At 44.6% G+C, this 24,499-nt stretch overlaps 1 protein-coding gene across 1 annotated transcript in view; it reads right to left on the bottom strand.

Moving 5' to 3' along the window:
- Positions 1 to 23,769, bottom strand: part of SKAP2 (src kinase associated phosphoprotein 2) — a 330,712-nt gene extending 306,943 nt beyond the window's left edge. The window contains exon 1 of the mRNA XM_073581374.1: positions 23,587 to 23,769. Within this exon, the coding sequence (XP_073437475.1) occupies positions 23,587 to 23,629 (43 nt within the window). The 5' untranslated portion in view covers positions 23,630 to 23,769. The remainder of the gene's footprint in view (positions 1 to 23,586) is intronic.
- Between the last annotated feature and the right edge of the window lie 730 nt (positions 23,770 to 24,499).

Below are 24,499 nucleotides of genomic sequence, written 5' to 3'. Positions count from 1 at the left end.
CAGAATATGTAAAAGTAGAGACACAGAGGGCTATTAAATACATAATGTGTGTGAAAACAAGATACGAGGAACCTGGTTGTGAAGAAGGTTTTGAATGGACAACACAGGGTAGTTAGATTAATGTGTTGAGGCGGTAGGCCAGTCTGAAGAAATGGAAATGGAACACCAGCATTTTTTGGGAATGTATCATGCTTGTTCCTTGGCAATTACAGCCGCTCAATGTTAATTTACACTGAGCTCTGTGCACAACAATAGATTAAAATTAATATTAACCCCTTAGTGACCGTGGAAATTTTGACTTTAATGACTAAGCCAAATTTTAAAAACTCTGACCACTGTGACTTTATATGGTAATAACTCTGGAACGCTTTAACGGATCCCACTGATTCTTAGAATGTTTTTTCATGACATATTGTACTTCATGATCGTGGAAACATTTCTTCGATACAACTTGCATTTATATATGAAAAAAATGGAAATTTGGCAAAAAATTTTAAAAATCGTTAATAAATAACATTTACCACATGTTTACTTCACATCAGCACATTTTTGGAAATAACTTTTTTTTGCTAGGAAGTTTCTAAGGATTAAAAGTTGACCAGTGGTTTCTCCTTTTTCCAAAAAAATTTACAAAACCATTTTTTTAGGGACCACATCATATTTGAAGTGACTTTGAGGGGTCTACATGACAGAAAATACCCAAAAGTGACACATTTCTAAAAACTGCACCCCTCAAGGTGCTCAAAACCACATTTAAGAAGTTTATTAACCCTTCAGTTACTTCACAAGAACTGAAGCAATGTGGAAGGAAAAAATGGACAACTTTTTCACAAAAAAATTTACTTTAGACCCAATTTTTATTTTCACAAGGGTAACAAGAGAAAATGTTACCCAAAATTTGTTGCACAATTTCTCCTGACTATGCTGACACCCCATATGTGGGGGAAATCCACTGTTTAGGCGCTCGGCAGGGCTCGGAAAGGAAGGAGCACAGTTTGTCTTTTTGAACTCAAAATTGTCTGGAATCGAGAGCGGACATCATGTCGCATTTTATAGAGCCCCTCATGTGCCTAAACAAGGAAAGCCCCCACAAATGACACCATTTTGTAAACCACATCCCTCAAGGATTTTATCCAGAGGTATAGTGAATTTGATAACATTAGGTTATCATATTGAATATGTCGTCATTAGTGTTGAGCGCAAGTGCTCACTACTTCAATTTGGGGCATGCACCAAATATTGTGGGTGCTCGAGTGACATGCTCGAGTCCCTGCTCTGCATGTTTTGTGGCTGTTAGATACCCAAGTAAAAACTTGCAGAGATTCGCAATACTCCGAGCACCCAATACAAACTTGTGTAGCGAGAACTTGCATTCAACACTAGCCATCATATCGTCATTTTTTTGTACTTTTGATTAAAAAAAAGCAATTCTAACTCCAGCTCAAACCATAACACAACCCTAACCCTAACACAACCCTAATGCAACCCTAACCACAAACCTAACCCTAACACAACCCAAACACCAACCCTAACCTCAAATCTAACCCCAATCACAACTGCAAAGAATGGAAAAAAATAAAAATGTTTTACAATTTTTAACTAACTAAAAAGGTGACAAAGGTGAATTTGATTTACTATTTTTATTGTTATCACTGTGATAGGGTCTCTCACAGTGATCAAAAGGAACCAATAGGAAAAATTCCCTATTGTTGCTGGGTACTGGCCGGCAGATGACATGTAGGGTTGGGGTATGAAGCTGGAGGGCCTGGGGGGATGGTGGAGGTATCAGGGGACCTTGGAGGACCCAACTTCTCTCTTCTCTGATTTGTTAGTGTGGCGCCCCCAGGAGTATGGTCGCCACAGTGGCATTGCCTTCCTCCAGGGAGAATGATGTCATGCCTGGAAGCAATGAAGGGTCTCTCTGGCAGTTAATCACTGCATGCAACACAGTTCCCACTACGGGTCAGCAGAGGGAGCTCTGAACCCAGAACTGAGGGGGGGGAGCTGTCTCTGGGGGCCAGGAAGGAGTGAGTCAGTTAGTGTGAGGAGGGCGTCGTGTGCAGACGTGGAGGAGAAGAGCTAGGGAGACTGAGGAAAGGGGAGAGCTCAGTCCCAGTGATAGCACATGATCTGGAGCCTGGTCTCCAAGGGTGTATGGAAACTAACGGTCCTGCACCAGAAACCAGAGGAATAGGAAGCTGTAAATGCCCTTTTCCCACGTAATCCTCGAAGGCACAACAGCGACGGGCGAGCCAAGAGAGATAAAAGGCTACGGCTGTCTGCCATGCGAGTGGAGTGTGGATAACATCAGAAAGGAGGAACTCCAGTGTAACTCAGTACTGGGAGAACTTCATAGAGAGCGCTAGTAAGGAGACTGCACAACCCATCTGCCAGAGTGATTCCCGATTTGCTTCCAGGCTAACCAGCTCCTGTGCCATCTGTACTCAGGACCCTGGACTGCATTAGCCAAGTAAAGGTAAAGAAATTACAACCTATAGTGTCCTTGCCTTCTTCCTGCAACCTCCCTGGCACCGCTACATCTCTGTGCCTGACACTGCACCTTCCTTCCCAACACCCATCTACACTGCCCTGGGACAACAGCCCTGCCTGTGGAGGGTTATAACATCTTGGCTGCACCACACCATCTGTCCCAGTGGATCTGTCTGCAGCGTCGGCTTAACATCTCCATTGCCGAACACCACAGGTGGCGTCACGAATCATCTATTCATAAACTTTATTCCATCACTTCACTCCCTTACATGGACGCCCAGGGCCACGGACCGGGTCACCGCTACTGTGACACTTCCCTGTGAAATACCGGCCCAGTACTGAGTACCCCACTGCCCTGGCGGGCGATCCTTTTTGGCGTCACAAACAGGATTAACGGAGCCCGGCATCCCCGGGTCCTGTGTGCCAGAGACTGTGTTTGGTGCTATAGACTGTGTGCGTAATTGACGCCATTGCCACCATTATCCTTCTGATTGGCGCGAGCGGGAAGAAAAGGGGGCAGACCTTTGTGGGCGGAGCCAGCCGAAAAGCGCGAAAGGAGAAGAGCGTGCGGGAAGTGAGAAGCTGAGGCCTGAAGTTCTGGCGTCCCCTGATCCAGCCAAGGAGCGGCATCCGGTAAGCTAGCGCAACCCCGCGGTCTGGCCCACGTTAACTAGGGGGGAGAGTAAATGTCTGAAGACAACACCAATGCAGCGGCGAACGCTCCCGCTAACCTCTCAGCGCCGTCAGATGCAGGGTCCAGCGCAGCTGCGGCTCCAACAGCGCCACTGAATCCGGCAGCCAGCGCTGCCTCCAGGGCACCGCAAGAATCAGCGCCCACCGCAGTGGTCCCCATAATGCCGCTGTCCATGCCCTACATACCGGGAGTGGCCTGGCTACCGCAGTACTCGGGTGAGTCACATACCCTGAGTGAATTCAAAGAGAGACTGTGCAGCTTGTTTGAAGTGTATCCCCTGTCTGAAAGTCAGAAAGTGAACATTCTTATTGGGCAGCTAACAGGTGCAGCGCAGAGAGAAGTAAAAGCCTGGCAGGACACTGATAAAGAGACTGTTAAAAAGATCCTGGCTAAGCTCAGAAGCACCTTTGACACCCGCTCTGCAGCTGAAATAAAGATGAGATTCTTTGGATATAAGCAGAGAGCGCAGGACAGTATATGGGACTATGCTCTTAACCTGCAGGAGGCGCTGCGAGCCATAAAGCAGATGGATCCAGACAGTGTGCAGGACGGAGACAGACTGTTAAAGGAGCAGTTTATTGAAGGACTCCTATCCAGTACCCACAGAGCACAGCTGCGTATTATAGCCCTGCAGAACCCTGACCTGGATTTTGCAGACTTCAAGGACAGGGCTATCCGGGTGTTGCATGAAGCAACTGTCAGCCGTCCAGCGCCCCCTAGGCACCCAGCGATCACCTACCACCAGGAAACAACATTTTTCCCCCTCAGCCCTGTGGAGGCTGATGCACAGACTCTGGACAATGACCCATCTTCAGAACTGCATCTTCAGGTCCAGGAGTTGACCAAAGGTATGGCTGCACTTGCCAAAACTGTGCAGTCCCTGCAGGAGTCCTCCAAGGAGAAAATCCAGTTGGCCTCCAGTCCAGAGGATGACCCGTGGATGTGGAGGAAGAGGATCCCGCCACTCCGAGGGAGGAACAGAGATCGCTATGACCAGAACGAACGTCCCATCTGTCGTCACTGCCACAAAGCAGGCCACTTCTCAAGATTCTGTCCTTTAAACGAGTAACCCCTGGGGCAGAGGGCCAACCCCCAGGAGTAGGACCACAAGGCCCAAGGAACTGGCGAGCCAAGTATGTTGGAGGGCGACCGGTCCTCCCAGTGGTGATTGATGGCATCCCCATGAACGCTTTGCTGGACACTGGCTCTCAGGTGACCACTATGCCGTATATCCTTTTCAAGCGGTATTGGGCTGACTCTGAACTTACCCGTGACCCAAGTGATGAACTCACAGTAGTTGCCAGTAATGGTCAGTCTTTACCGCAAGTGAGATGTAAAGAAATTGCTGTTAAAGTGGATCGAGTAGAGATAAAATCTCAAGGTCTGATAGTTGTGGATATTGATCGACAAGAATGTAACGCAATGATGACTCTTGGTACCAATGTGATTGAAAATTGTCTTTCCGAGGTTATTGTCTTGTTGCAACAGGTGGCTGAGACTGCTGGTTCCAGTGAACAACGAGTCCGGCAGAAGGAGATCAAGGCCCTGATGCAAAGACAGCGGGTAGAACTCTCTGGCGGAGAAATTGGCAGTGTCAGAGTGAGTGATGCTTTCCCAATTGCAATACCCCCCAGATGTGAAATGTTGATTTGGTGTCGGGCAGCCATAGGCCTCAGAGGGAAGGATGACCAGGCAGTGGTAGAACCAGTGTACTCTGATAGCCGGCCCACTGTCCTGACAGCCAGATAGGTAGTTGATGTTCGCAAAGGGAGAGTACCTGTACGCCTCTTGAATTGTGGGGAGGAGGAGGCCATAATACCTCGGTATGCCACAGCTGCTCACTGTCAATAACAACTCAATACGGGCAGCAGAGCCCTTGGTCTCATCTGACAAGGTGGAGGACAATGGCTCTGTAAAGCAGCTGGAGGAGTGGTGTCAGCAACTGCATGTGGGAACTGACTCCACCCCTTCATACCAAAAGAATGGGGTTTACCGAGTGACTCAGGAATATGAGCGGGTAGTCAGTAAACACCCTATAGATTTTGGGAAGGCAAAAGGGGTTCAACATCATATCCCCACTGGAGACCATCCACCCATAAAAGAAAGGTACCGGCCTATACCCCCAACACAATATCAATGTGCCAAAAGTATGTTGCAGGAAATGAAGTAGGCTCGGGTGATCAAAGACAGTTGTAACCCCTGGGCAGCTCCAATAGTCTTTGTGAAAAAGAAAGATGGTACCATGAGAATGTGTGTTGATTACAGAAAAATTAACAGAACTACCCATTACCCAGAATTGAGGAGTCATTAGCTGCACTTAAAACTGCTAATTATTTTTCCACCTTAGATCTCACTAGTGGGTATTGGCAGGTTCCCGTGGCAGAGGCAGACAAGGAGAAAACAGCGTTTACCACCCCAATGGGTCTCTGTGAGTTCAACTACATGCCATTTGGGCTCTGCACCGCTCCAGGGACATTCCAACGGCTAATGGAATGCTGTCTTGGACACAAGAACTTAGAGACAGTCCTGTTGTACCTTGATGATGTCATTGTTTTCTCCAAGACTTATGAAGACCATCTGAAGCACCTGGCTGAGGCGTTTGAAGCTCTGTCCAACTTTGGCCTGAAGGTGAAGCCTTCCAAATGCCACCTCCTGAAGCCCAAGGTTCAGTACCTCGGTCATGTAGTGAGTGCAGAAGGTGTGGCACCGGATCCTGACAAAGTCACAGTCATTCGGGACTGGCAGAAGCCCAGCAACCTCCATGAAGAACGTCAATTCCTCGGGCTCGTAGGCTACTACCGAAGCTTCATCAAAGGCTTCACTGAGATAGCCACTCCTATGCAAAATTTTCTGGTGGGTCAGCCCAAGAAGGCCAGAAAGCATAGTCCTACATTCGAATGGAATGAGGAGCTGGAGAGGTCCTTCACTCGACTGAAAATGGCTCTCACAGGACATGAAGTTCTGGCCTACCCAGATTATGACCAACTCTTTTTGTTGTATACTGATGCCAGCAACATGGGACTTGGAGCAGCACTGTCACAGGTACAGAATGGCAAAGAAAGAGTGATCTCCTATGCCAGCAGGAAGCTTCGTCCCACCGAAAGGAACCCTGACAACTACAGTTCCTTCAAGCTGGAGTTCCTTGCCATAGTCTGGGCTGTGACTGAACGATTCAAGCATTACCTAGCTTCAGCCAAGTTTACCATCTTCACGGATAACAACCCATTGAGTCACTTGGAAACTGCAAAGCTAGGTGCACTGGAGCAGCGATGGATGGCTCGGCTGTCTAACTATGAATTTACCATCAAGTACCGAGCAGGGCACAAGAATGTCAATGCTGATGCGCTGTCCAGGATGCCTAATCTGGCAGATGCAGGAGAAGACCCTGAGGCACTCGAAGAAGTAGAGTTACCTCCCTTCCACCAGCCAATTGCGGCCCAACGTGCCCGGGGAGTGAGAAACAGACGGTCTATCCTGAAAGAGGCTACCCTAAATCCATTGCCTCACCATGACTGGGCAGAAACCCAGGATAGTGACCCTGCAGTCCGCCTGGTAAAGGAGCTGCTGTCACAAGCTGACTCACGCCCAGATTCAGATGCTCCTGAAGAAGCCCAGCAGTTGTGGAAGGAAAGAGGCAGACTTTTCATCTATGAAGAAAAGCTGTGTCGGAGGAGTATCAATACCCGCACTCATGAGTTGGTTTGGCAAGTGGTAGTCCCAAAGAGGGAAGCATCAATGGTCTTGGAAGCATACCACAATGAAGCTGGACACTTCGGATGGAAGAAGTTGGAGGTCTTGCTCCGAGAGAGATTCTACTGGGCTGGTATGAGGAAAGCCATTGAAAATTGGTGCCGGGAGTGTGGACAATGCAACCTGCGCAGAAAGGAACGCAACAGCCAGCGAGCTCCTTTGCAGCCAATAATAACCAAACAACCACTCGAGTTGGTAGCCCTGGACCATGTGAAGCTGGTTCCAAGCCGTTCAGGCTACATTTATGCTCTTACCATCGTTAACCACTACTCAAGATTCTTGGTAGTTGTGCCTGTCAAGGATCAAACAGCCAGAACAGCAGCCAGAGCCTTCCAACAGCACTTTTGTCGACCACACGGATACCCCGAGCGAGTGCTTACAGATCAAGGTCCAGCTTTTGAGGCAGAAGTGTTCCAGGAATTCTGCAACTTGTACGGTTGCAAGAAGATCAGGACAACACCATACCATCCACAGACCAATGGCATGTGTGAAAAGATGAACCAGGTGGTGATTGACCTACTGAAGACCTTGCCTTTGGAAGAGAGGAATCTGTGGCCAGAAAAGTTGCCAGATCTGGTAGACCTCTACAACCACATTCCTGTGAATTCCACCAACTGCACTCCAGCCTACCTAATGAGAGCGAGGCCTGGCAAGTTGCCTATTGATTTGGATATGGGAGTCCTTACCCCTGAAGTAACATCCCCAGATGCTGACTGGGATACAGAAAGGCAACAGCAATATCGAAGGGTACAAGAGTGTGTGGAAAAGAGTCTAGCTCAGGCAAGACAAAAACAGGAGAAGAACTACAACCAAAATGCACCTGCAGTTCCCTTGTCACCAGGAGAACAAGTCCTCAAGAGGAAAACAAGGCTGCATAAATTGGATGATCAATGGGAAGCTGAACCCTACACCGTCTTACCATCGAACTTTGACAACACCAAAGTGTGCCTTATCAGTAAGGATGGAGGTGAAACCTCAGCAGCAGTATCAAGGGATCATCTGAAACTGTGCCCTGACCAGATAAAAGAAAGGATGGAAGAACAAAACAATCTTCAGCCCATTGAAGAGGAGGAAGAAAAGGTCAGCACTGTACTTGGTGAATTCCCTGCAAACTAGACAAGAATGGGTCCCGCCATGGTAGTTCCTGTCCTAACCTTTCCCCAGTCTACTGCAACTGAAGTAGCAGAGACTCAAGAGAACATTGAAAATCAGGAAATTCAGGCAGCGGATGCCACACCAGCAGTGGAGCCAGAGAATCCTCGCCCTGCCAGTGGTGAATCTGTCATGCCCACAGTGAGTCTAAGAGTTTGCAGACGACTACTCCCAAGTTTACCCACACAAGAGCTATGTGTATCTACCCGTGGCACCCAAGGTATACCGCCCATCAGATTTCGCATATAAAAAAGTTAAAGTAAATAATGATAGTGTCTAATGTTTTATAGTAATAGTGAATGGTTTAATAAAAATGTAAATATGTAACTGTTCTCAAGTTTTGTGCCTACAGGGACTCTGTAAGAACCTGTATATAGTTCACCAATTGCCCAGGAATGGGACCATGGACATTGGTGCATGGACTTATCGTCATAGGACTCTTTTTGAGCATTTGGTTTTTGTAAATTTTTCCTTTTTGAATCTTGTACACCTATAATTGTTTATTTGTTTATGTTGGTTACATGTTTTCCTTCAGCCCAGGAAGTGCTGAATTGCACTAGGGGGGAGTGTGGTGCCCCCAGGAGTATGGTCGCCACAGTGGCATTGCCTTCCTCCAGGGAGAGTGATGTCATGCCTGGAAGCAATGAAGGGACTCTCTGGCAGTTAATCACTGCATGCAACACAGTTCCCACTCCGGGTCAGCAGAGGGAGCTCTGAACTGAGGGGAGGAGCTGTCTCTGGGGGCCAGGAAGGAGTGAGTCAGTTAGTGTGAGGAGGGCGTCGTGTGCAGACGTGGAGGAGAAGAGCTGGGAAGACTGAGGAAAGTGCAGAGCTCAGTCCCAGTGATAGCGCATGATCTGGAGCCTGGTCTCCAAGGGTGTATGGATGCTAACGGTCCTGCACCAGAAACCAGTGGAATAGGAAGCTGTAAATGCCCTATTCCCACATAATCCTCGAAGGCACAACAGCGACGGGTGAGCCAAGAGAGATAAAAGGCTACGGCTGTCTGCCATGCGAGTGGAGTGTGGATAAGAAAAGAGGAACTCCAATATAACTCAGTACTGGGAGTATGTCATAGAGAGCGCTAGTAAGGAGACTGCACAACCCATCTGCCAGAGTGATTCCCAATTTGCTTCCAGGCTAGCCAGCTCCTGTGCCATCTGTACTCAGGACCCTGGACTGCATTTGCCAAGTAAAGGTAAGGAAACTGCAACCTATTGTGTCCTTGCCTTCTTGTTACAACCTCCCCGGCACCGCTACATCTCTGTGCCTGACACTGCACCTTCCTTCCCAACACCCATCTACACTGCCCTGGGACAACAGCCCTGCCTGTGGAGGGTTATAACATCTTGGCTGCACCACACCATCTGTCCCAGCGGATCTGTCTGCAGCGTCGGCTTAACATCTCCATTGCCGAACACCACAGGTGGCGTCACGAATCATCTATTCATAAACTTTATTCCATCACTTCACTCCCTTGCATGGACGCCCAGGGCCACGGACCGGGTCACCGCTACTGTGACACTTCCCTGTGAAATACCGGCCCGGTACCGAGTACCACACTGTCCTGGCGGGCGATCCATTAGATCATATCAAAGGAGAGAAAAATGAATTTTAAATCTGACCTCTTTTTTGTTGCAATCGACGTTAATCAGCGATCACGTGACAGGGAGCCATAAAAACTGGCCCTGATCATGTTCTCCAGGGTCTCAGCTACCCCCAGTAGTTGTGACCCTCCAGATTTTACTACGCTGGGGGGGCTCTATACCCTTATTTCTGAGCGCCTTTGAAAAGTAACGCTGTGGAGTGAGTACCCTTATCTGCCACTCGTAATAACGTTTTCAGACTTATTAACAACATACCACTAGGTGGAAACATTATATTATCTGTGATTAAGGTTACCAAAGCTGTTTATTCATTTTAGTACTTATATACTTTGCATCATGTGGGTCTTTAATATCATGTTTTCAGATATATGCCTGTATATGAACTGCTAGCTACTCTAGATGACATATATTTTTTAAGACCCACATAATTCATACTTACCTGATATTAGTCTCTGCAGTTCAACTCATTTTACTTGATTTTATGTGTTAATGTATTTCTTGTCAAAATTCGTATTAATAAAGATTATTTAATTATCATAATTATGTATGGAAGTATCTTTTTTGGCATTTTGACTTCTATATAGCCCTCGGATACGTATTGGACCTCTCTAGGTTCATTAGTAGGTAGTGTAAGGATCTGTTCTCACTTAGCTGCTCTTGAGGTAGGCAAAGGAGGCAGTTTTCATGCAAAGTCCAGGCAAGTTTATTGAACTTCCAGGTGGCAAAACAAAACAGAGCGTTGTCAGGCACAAAGTGAAAAACAAACTGAAAACAAATAGTCCATATAGCACTGCGGTTCCGCCTGTTCAGGTTAGTGTCTTTAGCAATACACACTGGAGGTCTCCACACCTCCAGCCACAGACCCTAAATGAGAGACTCGACCTCCATTTTATCTGCCAAACCACACCGCTGGGGTTGGGATATGTGAGCGGTCATTCCCATCCATCTCTTATGACCGTTCGTAAAACCCAGCCCTGGAATGGCCCAAATAACTCTCTCAGCACTATAGGTACTGGAGCATACTTCTGAGCTCACATCGCCGCAGCTAACATCTGCGATGACACATATCTCCCCTCATGGACTTGTATGGTGACCCTCTTACTTACCCTTCCCCTCTGCCCAAAGCCAGGGAGGCTTGGCACCTTCTGACAATAAACAGTGGACTCTTGACAGAGAGTCAGCATTGCCATGCAGTTTCCCTTACCTATGCTCCACATGGAAGTTAAAATCCTGAAGTGCTAGGAACCACCTGGTCTCTCGGACATTGTTCCCTTTTTTCTCCCTCATCCACTTCATTGGGGCATGGTCTGGCACCAGTCTGAACTTCCTGCCCAAGAGGTAGTACCTTAGAGAGTCCAACGCCCACTTGATGGCTAAACATTCCTTCTCCACTATGGAATAGTTTTTCTCACAGGAAGACAACTTTTGGCTAAGATACATGATGGCGTGCTCTTCCCCATTCACCTCTTGAGATAAGACAGCACCCAGCTCGACATCCAGCGCATCCATCTGGACCACAAACCCCTTGGAGAAATCGGATGCTGCCAGCACCGGCTGTTTGCACAGGGCCAGCTTCAGTTCTTGGAAGGCTGTCTCAGCTTCTGGAGACCACTTAGCCATTGCCGACTTTGTTTCTTTAAGGAGGTCTGTCAGAGAGGCAGCTACCATGGCGAAGTTTGGGATAAACCGGCGGTTAAAGCCCACAATGCCCTGACCTGCTTCTTTGAGAGGTGTTATGGCCAGCCCTATATCGCCTCAACTTTATTTCCTGGGCTTTATTTCACCCCTGCTTACAACATAGCCCAGGTATCTTGCTACCTCCATTCCCAAGGCACATTTTTCCAGGTTTACTGAAAACTTGGCCTTCCGTAGAGCATCCACTACCGCCTGCATTTTGCTCAGATGGCTCCCCTAATCATGGCTGGATTACAATGTCGTTCTGGTCGGCCACCGCATACCTTTTGTGGGGACCAGGATCTGGTCCATGACTCTCTGGAATGCAGCTGGAGCACCTTGTAACCCAAACTGCATCCTTCTGTAAAGGAAGCACCCATCTGGCATTGAAAAGGCAGTCTTCTCCTTGGCATCTCGGGACATAGGGATTTTCCAATACCCTTTTGTGAGGTCAAGGATAGTAATGTATCAAGCAGGCCCTAGCCTGTCAATTAATTGACCAGGGGAATTGGGTAAACATCGCACTTAGAGACTTCATTCAGCTTCCTATAGTTGTTGTTGCAAAACCGCCATTCCCCATCTGGCTTTGACACCAAGATTATTGGACTGGACCAGCCACTTTTGGACTCTTTGATAACTCCCAGGCTCAGCATCTGCTTTACCTCCTTCGAGATTACCTGTTGATGAACTTCAGGAATCCGATATGGTTTCACATTGACCTAGATATGAGGCTCCGTCAGAACCTCATGCTCTATCATTTTCGTACACTCTGGGAGCTCTGAGGACAGGTCTCTGTTCTGCTGCAGTAACTCCTGGGACTGATGCTTCCATGAGCGGGATAAGGTGATAGCAGTTGGCAGACTGACGAAGGCCGATTGTGGGCCGAAACGTTTTTCTAGGACTGCATAAAAATATATAAAAAAATAAAAACTTCATGTGCAAAGGATCATTCAGTTGAGTGCCAAGCTATTTTCATTATTCACTTCGGTCTGGGTAACCTACTTGTGCACCTTGTGGTGGTGCCACGCTATACTTGACATAGCTTAATAAGTAGGCAAAAAACATTGGAGCAACAGAAATCTCATCCCCACAGGCTAGGAGCAAGTACCCATGATAATGAATGTAATCAAAAAACTTTCATGTGTGGAGCCTTATGCCATGTCCCTCACCTCGACGCGCGTTTCGTCCTCTTCTTCAGGGGCGTTACCAATATCTCAGCCTTTAACTTGATGTACTCTTTTGTGTCCTGCAACACCAAGTCATAGTAAGCTTTCTGTGGTTCACCCGTTAAATATGGTGCCAAGAACCTCCGCCCACTGTTCCGGAGGCAATTTCTCCTGCTCCACCACCCTTTCAAACGACGCCAGAAATGTCTCAACTTCATCACCCAGGGTCATCTTTTTCAATGCTCTTCTTACCATTTCCTCATGTGAGAGTCATCACTTGGATTTGGAGTTGGGGCGGTCGCCCTGCCACGGACTTTCTCGGCTAGGAGTTCCATCTGCTGCCGGTGCTGCTGCTGCATATGCTGCTGCTGTTGCCACAGCGGCTGCCAGTTCTGTTGCTGCTGGAGATTAGCCTGCACCAGTTGCTTTATCAATTCCTCCATGTTGTCAGATTTCGCTTCTGCAGCCGGTTTTACCCAAGACATGCGGTATCGGCAGTCACACTGCCCCTTGGGATTCGTGCCCGTGCTTCTAGCAACAATTGTAAGGATCTGTACTCACTCAGCTGCTCTTGAGGTAGGCACAGGAGGCGGTTTTCATGCAAGTCCAGGCAAATTTATTTAATTTCATAAACTGCACCGGGTGGCAAAACAAAACAGAGCCTTGTCAGGCACAAAGTGAAAAATAAACTGAAAATAAATAGTCCATATACAGTGGGTACAGAAAGTATTCAGACCCCTTTAAATTTTTCACTCTTTATTTCATTGCAGCCATTTGGTAAAGTCAAAAAAGTTTTTTTTTTTCTCATTAATGTACACTCTGCACTCCATCTTAACGGAAAAAAAAACAGAAATGTAGAAACTTTTTCAAGTTTATTAAAGAAGAAAAACTGAAACATCACATGGTCATAAGTATTCAGACCCTTTGCTCAGTATTCAGTAGAAGCACTCTTTTGAGCTAGTGCAACCATGAGTCTTCTTGAGAATGATGCAACAAGTTTTCACACGTGGTTTTGGAGATCCTCTGCCATTCTTCCTTGCAGATCCTCTCCAGGTCCTTCAGGTTGGATGGTGAACATTGGTGGACAGCCATTTTCAAGTCTCTCCAGAGATGCTCAATTGGGTTTAGGTCAGGGCTCTGGCTTGGCCAGTCAAGAATGGTCACACACAGTGTTGTTCTGAATCCACTCCTTTGTTATCTTAGCTGTGTGCTTAGGGTCACTGTCCTGTTGGAAAGTGAACCTTCGGCCAAGTATGAGGTCCAGAGCACTCTGGAAGAAGTTTTCATCCAGGATATCTCTGTACTTGTCCACGTTCATGTTTCCTTCATTTGCAGCCAGTCGTCCTGTCCCTGCAGCTGAAAAACTCCCCCATAGCATGATGCTGCCACCACCATGTTTCACTGTTGGGATTGTGCAGGTCACTTTGCTCTTAGGAACCTTGAGTACAGCAGAAATTCTTTTGTAATCTTGGCCAGATCTGTGGCTTGCCACAATTCTGTCTCTGAGCCCCTTGGCTAGTTCCTTTGACCTCATGATTCTCATTTGGTCTGACTTGCACTGTGAGCTGTGAGGTCTTATATAGACAGGTGTGTGCCTTTCCAAATCAAGTCCTGTCAGTTTAATTAAACACAGCTGGACTCCAATGAAGGAGTAGAACCATCTCAAGAAGAATCACAAGGAAATGGACAGCATGTGACTTAAATATGAGTGTCTGAGCAAAGGGTCTGAATACTTATGACCATGTGATATTTCGTTTTTTCTTTTTTAATATATTTGCAAAACTTTCTCAAAAATTTCTGGTTTTTTTTCCATCAAGATGGAGTGGAGAGTGTACATTAATGAGAAAAAAATGAACTTTTTTGAATTTACCAAATGGCTGCAATGAAACAAAGAGTGAAAAATTTAAAGGGGTCTGAATACTTTCCGTACCCACTGTATTATGGATACTTTTTTTGGCAGAGTGGTCAGTAATTGTATGCTTCTAATATGGGGTCTGTTCAAATATTAAAACATGTAAATGACAAGGAGAATGCAGAACAGCAGAAGAAAATCTTAACATTTGTCAAATCTGCAAATCAGGAAATTGCTATTTATGAGGCACCTTCTACTGATGCACAACTTCTAGTAGTCCAATATTAATGTTATGCACTAATGTTAGATTTACACATATCCATTCCGGATTATCATAATCCATCAGATACATTTAAAACAACAACCATCTATGGTAATGACTTAATGAGCATCTTGACGCCTCGGATGGCACATGTTTTTTCTAAAATACGTCTAAAAGCTACAGAAACAAAATACTACCGAAAAGAAAGAGGATTTCCCTATTGCATAATCCCTGTAATAATTTATTACGGCACATGTTATTTCCAATACAAGCTTTAATAACAAAAAAATCCAGGGGTATGAAAGGCTTATATTATCTCCAATGTAAGAGGCATAACCACAGCTTTGTTATCTGTGCAAGAGCTGAATATATTTACTATAAATACTTCCAGTATTCATGTGTTCTATGCATATCGCATACTTGTGGTCACATGACCACCAGTTATGGTGAATCCTCACATCGCACATTGGCAGGATGTGAGGATTCACAAGCCTGAAGTCACATAGAATGACTGCAGACTCTTTAAAAAAAAATAATGTCAATAAAATTAAGTGCAGATAAAGTATGTGAAGTATTGCCAGAGTACTCTTTTGAAAAGGAAAGCATACTTTAAGAAACCACAGATGATAATGAATGATCACACTACTAGCTGCTATCAAAGGGATGTCAAGCATCAATACTGATAGAAGGAGGTTCCTGAGACAGAAAAAGGAACAATATGAGAGCCAGAGGTGTAATGCTGGAGTGTGCTGCAGGACAGAGTTGGGCATAGCCTGCAGTGATGATCTGCACCAGGGAGACAGCCTGCATAGGCAGAAAATGGATGCAGGAAGAATGGGAGACTCTGTCACTGATAAGTGCTGTTGTGGAAGGAGCGATGGATGCAGCAGAGGAAAACTGCGTAAAGAGGTTGGTTGGTTTGAAACTGGTGCTGTTGTGTCCCTTTAAATATAATACAGGCTCCACGGGCCATTAGTAGTAGTAGGAGGGGGGTTCCCTCTCAGATATGGTACAAGAAATGCAGGGACACACAGATGACAGGCGAACAACTTTACTCACAGGGAGGCAATTAGCTTGATGGTTGCAGAGTCTTACATGAGGCAACAGCTTGGTGTCAAGACCAACAGACAGTAAGCTGACACTTGAGTCACTAAAGTTGGACATAGCGTATCACATCCAATGCGAGAGCATCACATACTATATGCTAATGACCCTCGGCTCCTGCTCTGCTGCGTGCGTGAGCCGAATTTCAGTGCTCTGTGCTCTGAGCCTCTCGCATGACCGGACCGCAGCACCGTTGCGAAGGATACGGAGAAATTAATATCTCTATATCCTCTTTTGCCAGCAGTGCAATGTTTCACACACACCCTTACTGTATACTGGTACGAGCGATCCGAATTTCACACGCAATCGCAGCATGCTGCGGTTTTTTTTTTGTCCGATCGAGATCCAACCTGGAAAAAAATGCCATTGGAAACACAAGCATAGGATTAAATTGGTACAAATGCAATCCAATCATTAATCGGATAGCATTCGTACGATTTAATCGCAAGTCAGAGCGAGCCCTAACACTAGTAATAACCTCTTCACCAATTTTAGCAATGTTAATTTGGCATGTAACCCAATGGCACCTCAGCTCACAGTACCAGCAAAGTCTATGAGATTTCATAAATCTCATGCACACACCTCATTTTTGTCAAAGAGCTGCATTTTTGCAAAATGCACCATGTCACTTCTTTCAGCGTTTCAGCATTTTTGCAGCATTTTTCAACCACTGAAAGCAATGGGTAGTGAAAAAAAATGCAGCAAGAAAAGGGATCAGGTTTTTCTGCGTTTTTTATGCCATAACCTGATGAAGTTGAATTAGATTATTTTTTTATGCACTAAACTTAATCAGCATCAACAAGAGACAAATGTACTGTGACAAAAACGCAGCAGAAACTAAGCAAAAAACAACAAAAACTATGGCCTGTTTCACACATACGTTGTTTTGCATCAGTTGCAATCCGCCAAAATGGCGGACACGGATCCGCAACTGTTTTTAAACCAACCTGTGCTACTGGACCGTTGCTTTGACAGATCTGCGGGAGGCAGAAATTTAAAGGAACCCATGCCCGGGAAGGGGAAGGAGAGAGAGAGAGAGAGAGAGAAAAGGGAAAAGCAATGCTGACGGGCATGCGCAGTGACAAATGCGGATCCGGCCGGCCAAAAAAACGTTGCATTGTCCATCCTGTCATGTCAGCGGACGCCAAATTTTTGGCGGATCCGTAAAAAAACGGATCCAACTGATGACCATCTGTCAAGATCCGCTGATAATGAAAGTCAATGGGAAAAAAAACGGATCCGCCAAAAAAAATGGCAGATCCGTTTTGTTTTGCAAAACGGCAGATTTTGACTGATGGTCACAAATGGATGTGTGAAACAGGCCTAAGCAGATCCTGCTTTTTGTAGGCAACTTAAATGCAGCTTAACCTTTGCATTAGAAAAATGCATCAATAACGCAATGTGTGAACATAACCTTGCAATATATAAAGTGCTCTCAGTGAGAGAAACAAAATAGGAATCTTGTGGGTATGATACCTTTTAATGGCTAACAAATAATAGTGAATGATGTTACAAAGCAAGCTTTCGAGACAACTTATGTCTCTTCATCAGGCTGATATAACAAAATATTTGAAGAAACCTTACAGTTACCTTGTAACAGTCCCTCACACCTCACATGGACATCAGTCTAAGGGCTCATCCCAATTTGCGATAAAAAAAAGGTCCGATTTCTGGACTGCAAAAAAAGGGAGGGGTGCTATTCGAGCGTCATGCGATTTCTATGCGATTTTTAATCTTTCCATCCGTTTTACATCCGTATGCAATCCGGTTTTTTTTCTCAGTAACTATTTTTCCACAGTCATTTACAGGACCATTTACAGTGTTCTATGCCACAGAATGATAATGTATCCGTTTAAAATGGATGGAAAACGGATGGTCCATTTTTGGTCCATTTTTTAATCGCACCAATTGATTTGCATTGGCGATTTTCTAGCAAAAATCGTAGCAAATCGCAGCATGCTGCGATTTTTTTCTCAGTCCGATTTCGAATGGGAAAAAAATTGCAAGTGATATGTCACCCATTGACTAACATTGTCAGAGCGCAATCCGAATTTTAGTCGGATTGCACTCATCCGATTTTCTCTCTAGTGAGTATGAGCCCTATGGCCGGGGTCACACGTGCGAGTGTGATGCGAGTCTCTCGCATCAATACCCGGCACTGCCGCCGGCACTCGGGACTGGAGTGTGCGGCTGCATGTATTACTATGCAGCTGAACGCTCTGGTCCCGAGTGCCGGGTATTGATGCGAGAGACTTGCGCGACTTTCTCGCATCACACTCGCAAGTGTGACCCCGGCCTAAGAGCCATTTCGTGCATGGTACTTCTCTTAAGGCCACATTTATCACCCATCCCTGGTTTGGCTTACAAATTCTGATGTAAAATACTCACCAAATACTGAATGTGTGAATGCAGCCTTACACTCAGGCATTAAACTTGCAAACGCCTCAATTGTGGCCACAGCTCAAACTCTCTTGTGCCTCTTCGTGTCCCCCCTATTTCCTCCATAGATTGTAAGATTGCGGACAGAGCCCTCATACCTCTTGGTATCGGTTGTTTTATGTGATTATTGTTATTCTGTAATGTCTTTTGCTGTCTGTACAAGTCCCCTCTAAAATTTAAAGTGCTACAGAATATGTTGGCGCTATAAAAAAAAATTAGCATTATTAATGCACTTATGACAGTCAGCATCTAAGTTGTTCCTGCATGGTGGGAAATCTTGAGCATTCACTGCAATGGGCATAGAAACACTTATAGCCCAAATACTGTGCTGCTCTCTGACTGCACAATGTCACTAGCATCTTAAAGTCCATATCTGCAGGTCAATAATATTTTTTCTGGTGACAGGTTCCCTTTAATGTACAGTCTAACATAAGGACAAAGTACAAAATTCTTGATTATGCTAACAGTCCCTCAAACGTTCCCAAGCTATACTTAGTCGTCTCAATCCTCAATTTTTTGTAAGAGTTTGGACACCTATTTTTCAACTCTCTTACACGTGTGCAGACTGTAGAGACAAAATGCCAACCAGTTCGCAAGGTATTGGGGTAAGAGTTATGGACCCTACAGCATAACATATATACAGCTCTGGCAAAAATTAAGAGACCACTGCAATATGTTCAGTTTCTCTGATTTTTCTCTTTATAGGTATATTTTTGGAGTAAAATGTACATTGTTGTTTTATTCTATAAACTACAGACAACATGTCTCCGAAATTTAAAGCTAAAAATTTTGTATTTGTTTGCAGCAAATGAGAAATTGACAAAATATTAAAAAAGAAGCAGTGCTTTCAGACCTCAAATAATGCAGAGAAAACAAGTTCTTATTCATGTAGAAACAACAATACTCATGTTTTAATATATGTTGGAATTCCAATGATTTTTAATCACAGCTTTCATGCATCTTGGCATGCTTTCCACCAGTCTTTCCCACTGCTTTTGGGTGACCTTATGCCACTCCTGGCACAAACTTTTAAGCAGTTCTTCTTTGTTTGATGGCTTGTGACTATGCATCTTCCTCTTGATTACATTCCAGAGGTTTTCAATGGGGTTCAGGTCGGGAGGCTGGGCTGACCATGTACGCCTCTCCAGGTCTCCATCTAACCATCAGACGACCAGGTATTGGGCAAAGCTGAAAATTAGACTCATCAGAGAAGATTACCTTACTCCAGTCCTCTATGGTCCAATCCTTATGGCCTTTGGCAAACTTCAGCCTGGCTCTCCTTTGCTTCTCATTGATGAAAGGCTTTTTTCTAGCTTTACATGACTTGAGACCTGCCTCTAGGAGCCTGTTACGAACTATTCTTACCGTGCACTTCACCCCAGCTACCATTTACCATTCCTTTTGTAGCTCACTTGATGTCATCCTGCGGTTGCCGAGTGGCATTCGAATAAGATGACGGTCAGCCCGACCAGTGGAGAGTCCATTTTGCCCTCTGCTGGTCTGTAGCTTTGTTGTCCCCAATGTCTGCTGCTTGACCTTGTTGTAATGGACTGCCGTCTTCGAAATTTTAAGGATGGAGGCAACATTACACTCACTGTATCCCTCTGTTAGTAAAGCCAGAATTTAGCCCATCTTTTCCTCACTCAAGGCTTTTCTTTTCAACTCCTTTGGCATGGTTAAAAGTTATTTTTTCATTCCTATTACTTTTGGGATATTACTTGCACTTGTTTTGCCATCCAGCTTCTGCTATTGCAAGAGGATTGTGAACACCACAGCAGGGATTTTTATACTTTCCTTCGTTAAATAAGATTTGGTTCAGGTGATCACCTAATTAGAAGCACATTAAGTGGAATGAGGTGTACTCTGGTTGGAATTCAACTGACACTGGAATGAAATGGCTGTCAGACATGTAGAGATGGTGATTTTTACAAAACTGTGCAGTGGTCTCTTAATTTTTACAAGAGCTGTATATATTGGACGATCTTATTAGCTATAGGAATGGGGGGACAAGCCCTCTTTGAAACAGAGAAAGCCAATTATGGAGTATGATGCAGAATTGATGGCTATCAATGAAGCTTGCTCCACAGTCTGGGACACAGAATTTAACCCTATCAGTGTCCACCAGTGAGAAGCAGAAAGCCATTGCGTTCCACAGGCAAGTGAAGGTAAGTAGACTTTTAGTTATCTGTTGTCTGGCCATGCAGAGCGATTGCCCCATGCTTGAATGTCCATCCCTATTGACAGAGCTGGAAGAGTGACTCCCACCTGAGGGCACATTAAGCCTAGGAGAGGTCTGTTATTACTGTGAGGTTGCAACTAGGAACCACTACTTGCATTGTGCCTTCAAACTGAGAGACTCCCCGACATGCTGAGCGCCCTCTAATGAGAGTATAACAACAGGCTTTGTGTCATAACTTTATGAATTCAAGTGCTGAGTAATATGATATCTATTCTATTATTTCTAAACACTGTTTTTCGGTGATTCCTTTGTATCCCCCGTTCATACTGCACCCACACACAAATGATACACCATTTGAAAGGTAAACTTGCCCCCTTCAGCAAGAAAATAGCCAAACAAACCACACATCTACGATTTGATCACAAAATACAGTTTAAACATTAATTTTCATAAACCTGCAGTAAGGAAAATGACCTGCAGGTGGCAGCACAGTACCCCAAAGCACACTACCAACACATTTGTAAACATGCAATGCTTTTTCGCTCATTACTTTGCCTCACACACACACATGATACACCATTTGAAAGATAAACTTGCTCCCTTCAGCAAGAAAACAGCTAAACAAACCACACATTCATGATTTTATCACTAAATACTGTTTTTAAACATTCATTTTCATAAACCTGCAGAAAGACACAATGACCTGCAGGTGGCACCTCAACCGGAAAACATTTTTTGGCCTCTACTTATCAAAACAATTTATTGTATTACCAATCTACATATATAAATACCTGTCTGTGTTTATCAGCTCATGAAATACATTTACATTTGACCAGCTTGCTTTTTCTGAAATTGCCTGCGCCCCCGACGACCAATGTGTGAAAATTTCGCACGGGCCAAGCTAGTAATTTTGTATTTTTGGATGCTCTGTCTCCCACATGTATCATTTGCACACAAACCCTACTGGTCAAGTCGGAAAAAGGGGAAGAAATTGCATAAAGTGATGAAAGATATACTGGATAAATCTACACATCTTACAGAGACAAAGTTGTATAGGACACAGCACATGGATGGATTAGGACTTTTATTACTGCAGGACAGAATGTCAGGAAGCCTTAGAACAGTGGTGGTGGAACGGCAGCATAACAATCAAGTAAGTACTCTGTGCGTGTCATTATTATTTTAGGCAATTACATACCACTACCCATTTTTTCAATATGTCTGAAAATCCTCTAGTTTATTTTTTTTTAGTCATACTGGACATTGTACAGCATTACAGCGGATAGATCTTTGGATGATCGAGTTTGAGTTGAATTCCCTGGAATTTGCAATTTCATGTGCATTCGAACACATTGAGATTTGATGTATGCAGTAAAAAAACTTTCCTAAGAAGACCATTTCCCACACTGTTCAAGCATAAGACAGTGGACTAATAGATTTTTACATGACTGAACAGGCTTCTTCATAATGCCCTATGGGGAATTGAACATCTTGTACAGTGGTGGTCACTACTTGGGCCATCACAGATTAGTGGTTTGTAGAGCAGATTAGTTTTTCATCCCCAGAATCATTGGGTAAGTCTCTTTCTCCTATAGATAATAAGGTCTTATGTTTGGGGGGATCCTCTCTCTTTCTCTCTCTCCTATAGAGTGTAAGTTTTTATGGTCAGCAGAGTCCTCTCTCTATGTAAGCTCTTATGTTCAGCACAGTCCTCTCTTTATCTCCTGTAGAGTGTAAACTCTTATGGTCAGTGGAGTTCTCGCTCTCCTATAGAGTGTAAGCTCCTATGGTCAGCAGGTTCCTTTACCTCTCCTGAAGACTGTAAGCTCTTATGATCAGCATGTTACTCTCTCTCCTGTAGACTGTAAGCTCTTATGATCAGCATGTTCCTCTCTCTCCTGTAGAGTGTAAGCTCTTATGATCAGCATGTTCCTCTCTCTCCTGTAGAGTGTAAGCTCTTATGGTCAGTGGAGTTCTCTCTTTCCTATAGAGTGTAAGCTCTTATGATCAGCATGTTCCTCTTTCTCCTGTAGACTGTAAGCTCTTATGATCAGCATGTTCCTCTCTCTCCTGTAGAGTGTAAGCTCTTATGGTCAGTGGAGTTCTCTCTCTCCTATAGAGTGTAAGCTCTTATGATCAGCATGTTCCTCTTTCTCCTGTAGACTGTAAGCTCTTATGATCAGCATGTTCCTCTCTCTCCTGTAGAGTGTAAGATCTTATGGTCAGTGTAGCCCTTTCTACATCTCTCTTACGCCTATAATCTGTAACATCTCTCACCTGTAATGTATAAGCTCCTATGGTCAGCAGGGTCCTTCTCCTGTAGAGTGTAAGCTCTTATGGGGAGCAGAGTCCTCTCTGTCTCTGCTGTAGAGTATAAGCTCTTGTGGTCAGCAGGATTCTCCTCTATCCTGCAGAGTGTAAGCTCTTGTGAACATAGTTTCCTCTCTGTCTCTCCTGTAGAGATTAACCTCTTACAGGCACCAGGATTCTCTATCCTGTAGAGTGTAAGCTCTTATGGTCAGCAGGTTCCTCTCTCTCTACTGTAGAGTGTAAGTTCTTATGGGGAGCAGGATTCTCCTCTCTCCTATATAGTGTAAGCTCTTATGGACGTCAGGGTTCTCTCTAGCTCTCTCTCCTTTACCCACGTGTATTTTCCAAGCAACTACAAGTTTTCCAGTTTTGGTATTCCCACAAATTTATTTGCCGCAAATCAAATTTTGGGGGGAAAATTTGGCTAAGTCGGCAAATACGAATCTCAAAAAAGTCGCTCACCTTTAGTCTATACCATAAACTGAGGAACAAACTAAATACAAGAGATGAAGCTGTATACTGTATTATTTATAATAACTATGCTGTTATTTATGCACTTACAGAACACATATTACAAGGATTTGTAAGTGACTAAATATTTGGTCTCTGATCAGAGATCCTGGGGACTATAACTGCACCGATACGCTATCAATGAACATAAGGGCTATGTTGATTTTGTCAATATGCTTAGAATGACCATAAGTTCTGTACTCTGACTCTCATAATGTAGCAGCATGAGTAGAAAAAGCAAGTTACAAAAGAGATCAGCCCAGTTATTATATACAGATAATTACAGAGCTACGTAACCTGTTCTGATCATTAACATGAGCACGTCAGAGAATCAGTACAGATCCCCCGTAAGAATCTACCTGTACAGCCGCACTTAGCCGCAGCCCGTGCCATTTACCTGTTAGAATGTTCCTAATGTCCTCGGGTAGCAGTTGAGTCATTGTGAATGGCTAGATATGCCCGAATAAAGCGATATTTCAGCACTGAATAGCTGGCAATAAAGATCGTAGTTTTTACAATGTGTATGAAAACAGGGAAGTAAAATACAGAGAGGAAGAAAGAACCGAGTGCTTGCAGAGTTTAAGGAAGTAACTGGACAAATCAGCCGGCTTGTTCTCTCCTCCTCCCCCAGGCCAGAAGCACAGAATTGTGTAATGAATTAGCATTTATTTCCTGAAATTCAATTGAGAACGTATACATCAGTCATCAGTGGTGCAGAATATCACAGATGTCAATGGCTCTATGTTCCTATGGACATCAAAAAGTGTGAATACACATGCTAACTGCTCATAGAAAGCATCATAACTGCAAAAGAAGAAGTGTCAGGTCAGATTAAAGTCTGCATATTTCCTGGCTTCCTTTATTCTGTCAGCACAGGCGCTTGGTGCATCATGGCGCTGCCAATCATTTATATACACCTTCCCACCTGCTTGTTTTCATCTTCTCTGACTATGAAGCCAGAGCTGTCAATCAAAGAAGAGGGGGGGGTAGAGATTGAGGTAAAACAAGGAGGTGGGAGGGCGTATTAAAATGATTGTCCATGCCATGATACACTGAGCAGCAGGACTTGGTTTGAACAGTCATTCTGTGCTGATAGATCCAATTTAAAGTGTAGTCGCCATTTTCATTTTTATTTAATAGAACTCCTGAAAGTAAGCAATGTTGTAATGTATCTTAGCAGAGATTTTTTTTGTATTTCACCTCCTGAATTGATCATGAGTCTATGTTCAGTATGACATTACTGAGACTGGAGATGACAGTTGGTGCTAATAACATTCTATGGAGACAGGAGGGGGAAGGAGGAGTTATAG

This window comes from Dendrobates tinctorius, unplaced genomic scaffold, assembly GCF_039654945.1.
Source record: "Dendrobates tinctorius isolate UK_male_01 unplaced genomic scaffold, ASM3965494v1 ptg000070l, whole genome shotgun sequence".
Taxonomy (NCBI): Eukaryota; Metazoa; Chordata; class Amphibia; order Anura; family Dendrobatidae; genus Dendrobates; species Dendrobates tinctorius.
Note: the sequence above shows the minus strand (reverse complement) of the source record. Positions and strands in the feature narration are given on the sequence as shown.